General features: G+C 34.1%; 1 protein-coding gene across 1 annotated transcript; it reads right to left on the reverse strand.

Moving 5' to 3' along the window:
* Positions 1-1,615: 1,615 nt before the first annotated feature.
* On the reverse strand, positions 1,616-2,430 carry LOC128746303 (uncharacterized protein DDB_G0290685-like). Its single transcript, XM_053843352.1, has 2 exons — positions 2,192-2,430; positions 1,616-1,970 (listed from the first exon to the last, which is right to left on the reverse strand). Exons 1-2 carry the CDS (start codon positions 2,428-2,430, stop codon positions 1,616-1,618), a joined length of 594 nt encoding a protein of 197 aa, XP_053699327.1.
* Between the last annotated feature and the right edge of the window lie 2,101 nt (positions 2,431-4,531).

The following is a 4,531-nucleotide window of genomic DNA, read 5'->3' on the forward strand; positions in this document are numbered from 1 at the left end:
TTCTATTTGAATTTTTCTCACGATTTCCCAATTTCCAGGCAGATTTTCAACTTTTAACACGGCAAATGTTGATATAGAAAAAATTGTCATGTCTGCGTTATGCGTCGCGTATGTGCAGATATTCGTCTGTCAACCGCTTTCCATCGCTAAGTGTTTTCAACGTCTCTTTATCTGGTAGGACTAACCGCTCCCAAACTCCTCCCATGTGAGGAGGCGAGTAGCTGGTGCATTGAAAGTTCACTTTAAACTCACATCAATTCATACGCACAATCTCGTTCTCGTCAGTTCCCTACTTGCTCAAATCGGTGGGGCAGAAATGCGGTGAATAAAAGCAGCTCAAAGAAACTCGCAAGACTGCCCGACAAGTGCAAACCATGTGTTTGGAGTGGAATCCTTGATTGCCACAAAACTGCGGTCAAAGGCTACTCGGGAAGTCCATAGTTCATGTCCATAAAGGACCTCGGGAGAATTAGTGTTCTGTAGAGAGCCCGTTTTGTGCGAATTTACTGGTTACGTAATGCATAGAAAGTCCGATTCGCAGTTAAAGTTCGTCGTTGTCATATGTAACGAGCAAACTAACTGCAGTGTCCGTCAGTGTCAGTCACTTTCAACCGAACCCTTCGGAGCGCAGAACAACAATATCCGTTAAAGTCTACCAACAATTAACTCTTTGTTTAGAGTATGATATATCATTCCAAGTAACATTTTTGTTGAATAAATGCTTATTAAGCACCTGTTCCACGGGAATTAGCTGTACAATAGTTTAATAGGCTATTATACAACAAAAATGTTACTTTAGATGCCACAGTATGCGTAACTCTCACAATAAATGATTCATGATTTCTCTTAACGTTCGTATGACGAATAGGACACCATACGAACCATTGCTTTTCAAGAGATGGCGCTTTTATAGTGGTAGTAAAATTAAAATTTCACACTTATCTATGTTTACCTACCTGAAAAACAATCACTGATCATATTTTATTTGTGGTACAGTTATTCTGTTATAATTAATTTTCATGACGTCTGCCTAATTTTGATAAAAAACAAACTTATCCTATGCTTCTCCATAGCATCTTACTACCAGTCATCCGAGAGCCCGGAGAAGTGATTCGATACCGTACAAGAGCCAGGAGCTGAATATGTTTACGACATTTCAATTCGAAAAAATTAAATTTCGCAACATGAACGCAAGAAAAAAACAATGTTTACCAACTATTTATTGGTCCAGGTGTTCAAACGTTATATTGCGATTAGCGATAAACACAAAAGAAACTGAGAGAGTAATGTTGCTGTGTTGAGTAAATGTTCTGTCGCGCAAAATTGAGCTGTTTCCGAAATGTACAATATGCGTTACGAAGTAACGACATCTGTTGTATTCAACAGGGAAACATTGATAGTTTCAAGCATACTCTCACGCATGGTGCAAGATGAAACAGTTGCGCCAACTTCTGTAATTTATTATCAGAAACTAGAGGCGGTGTCCTATTCTCGCAACACATGCAAAGGAATAAAGCAAATAATTCAGTTTCATTAGAATTATTTTTACATTGTTTCATCTAACTCGGCACGTTCCGTGCATGCATCCTAATTTCTACTCTTCTGATAAATTATCCTAACAAATTTCGTTATCATCATTATTTTCGTCATAATCACCATAACTTTCGTCATCATCATCGTGATTCATGTTATTACCATTATCATTTTCGTCAGTACTGTCATCATTACCGTCATTTCCATCATCATTACCGTTTTCATCATTACTATCATGATTTTCGTCATTACCATAATCATTTTCATCATTACCATTATTATTTTCGTTATTTCCATCATCGCTCTTGTCATTTTCATCATCATATTCGTCATTGTCATCATTTCTGTTGTTGCCATTAGAATTTTCGTCATTACCATCTTCATTTTCGTCGTTTCCATCTTCATTTTCTTCATTATCGTCATCATTTTTGTCATTTCTATTATCGTTTTCGTCATTATCATCATCATATTAATTATTATCATCATTTTCGTTATTGCTATCACCAATTTTTTCATTACCATCTTCATTTGCGTCATTTTGAACATCATTTTCATCATCATTTTCGTAATTTTCATCATCATTTTCGGTATCGCCATTATTATTTTCGTCGCCATTATCATTTTCGTCATTACCGTCATCATTTTCATCATATCGTACATCGTTTTTGTCTTTTCCTTCTCATTTTCATCGTTTCGTACATCATTTTCGTCATTACCATCATCATTTTCGTCATTGCCATCTTCATCTTCGTCATTTTGATCAGTTTTTTTGTCATTATGATCATCATTTCCGTCATTGCCACCTTCATTTTCATCATCATCATCATTTTCGTCATTTTTATCATCATAAACATCATTATCATTATTTTCGTTTATTACCATTACAATTTTCGTCATTACTATTATCATTAGTGTTGTTACCATGTTTAATTTTGACGTTTCCATCTTCATTTTCGTCATTAGTATCATCATTTCCGCCGTTTCCATCATTAATTTAGTCATTACCGTTATTTTCGTCATCACCATCATCATATTCGTCATAATCATAATTTTCGTCATTACATGTGTGAGAGTTGTTGCCAGGGATGGTTCGATCACTTTGACTCAATTTTGATTCATTTGACACTACCGTCTCAAAATTTGACAAAGTTATGTATGAGACATTTGTAGAACTCGTTATTATTTACAATTTTGCAGAATAAAGAGTTGCTGTAACTTTTGTAGTTACGGCGCTACAATGCTAGTACCTCTTTAGTATCTAAATGAACGTTCATTTAGTTACTAGTGAGGTACTAGCATAGTAGCACCGTAACTACAAAAGATACAACAACACTTTATTCAGAAAAATTTCGTAGAAATTGATGAAATTTTTTTGAAGATAAATAATTATATGGGCTGCAAATCTTCCATACATTACAAAATGGTCAAATTGAAGAGAAAAAAGTTTTCCTAACAAAAACTTTTTTAAGTTCTTACTGGGAAAAAAAGATATTTCAGTATTTCCGAAGATATAACACCTACAAAGAAAATGATGTATGAGTGAAAAAGAAGAAGAAAATTTTCTGAATTTTCATAAAAAAAAACTGAAAAAAAATTAAAATTTTTTCCTACACTGGAAAAAAAGCATTTTAAAAATTAAAACTCGATTTCCCAAAAAACGCCATCGCAAAAATTGATGAATTTTTTTCTGGAGACAGATAATCATATGGCCTACAAGTCTTCCATACATCGCAAAATGGTCAAATTCAAGAGAAAAAAAATTTTGCTAACAAAACTTTTTCATATACACACTGAAAAAAACGATATAAACAGCTAAAAGTTTTGGTTAGAAAAACTTTTTTCTCTTAAATATGACAATTTTTCAATGTATGGAAGAATTGTAGGTCACATAATTATCTATCTTCAGAAAACAATTCATGAATTTCTGAGTTGGCGGTTTTTGGAAAATCGAGTTTTAATTTTTGATATTCCAGTGTAGAAAATAATTTTTAGTTTTTTCAATATTTTTTAATGAAAATTCAAAATATTTTCTAAAATACACTCATACATCATATTTGTAGGTGCTACAACTTTAGAAATACTGAAATATCTTTTTTTCCCGGTAAGGACGGGGGGTTGCGCAGTCTCCTTTTGTCCAGCGCCTCTTTGGTTTAAAGGTACACGGGTATCAGCGAGTCACACGCCCTGGCGGATGTTGTGGGTTCAAATTCGGTTATAATCTCTGATTATAGCTTGGTTCGACCCATGCACCTTCCAGCATTGGACAAAAGGTAGGAATCACAACGACAACTTGTTAAGCGTAGCTACCTATTACCCTCTACCTCCCCCTTCCTTTCCACTCTTTCCCCTCCTTACCCAAAAAATTTTCATTGCTTTCCCCTACCGTCCCTCCATCAATTGTAGAACCATCGTTTCAAAAAAATATTAATATTAATGCTTGACCGCATTTCAAGGTCAAAGACTAAAAACACGAGTTTGGTCAAACTTTTTTCTCTTCAATTTGACCATCTTGCCAATTGTATGAAAGATTTGTAGGCCATATAATTACCTATCTTTAAAAAAAGTTTCATCAATTTCTGAGGAGGCGTTCTTTGTGAAATTGATTTATAATTTTTAAAATGCTTTTTAAATTTGCTTGCTTTTTCAGTGTAGAAATTAATTTTTAAATTTTTCAGTATTTTTCATGAGAATTCAGAACGTTTCCTAAAAGTCACCCATAGATCATTTTTTTGTAGGTCCTATAGTTTTCGAGTTATATTTTTTATTAAAAAAAGAGAAAAAAATACGCTCTTTCCAAAACTTAGTCTAGAGCAATTTTGGAAAAACTAAGTACGCAAGGTTGTTTATTTACATGGACTCTTTACACACACAAAGTTTCATTGAATTCTGAGAGGGTGCTGCCAACTCCATAGACGAGTTGGCGTGAAATCCGTCTACTACATATTCCTATGGCCTGCGCTTTGATTCCATTTTAATAGAATGCGTCATAACAAAACCT

The sequence above is a fragment of the Sabethes cyaneus genome, chromosome 1 (genome assembly GCF_943734655.1).
Source record: "Sabethes cyaneus chromosome 1, idSabCyanKW18_F2, whole genome shotgun sequence".
In the NCBI taxonomy this organism is placed as follows: Eukaryota; Metazoa; Arthropoda; class Insecta; order Diptera; family Culicidae; genus Sabethes; species Sabethes cyaneus.

Excerpts from the sequence above, each read along its gene's own strand:
- LOC128746303 (XM_053843352.1), bottom strand. The coding sequence starts at position 2,430 with ATGACGAAAATTGTAATGGTAATAAACGAAAATAATGATAATGATGTT. Across the intron at positions 1,971-2,191 it reads AAGGAAAAGACAAAAACGAT|AAATGACAAAAATGATGACG; the intron begins GTACGATATGAT and ends AAACGATAATAG.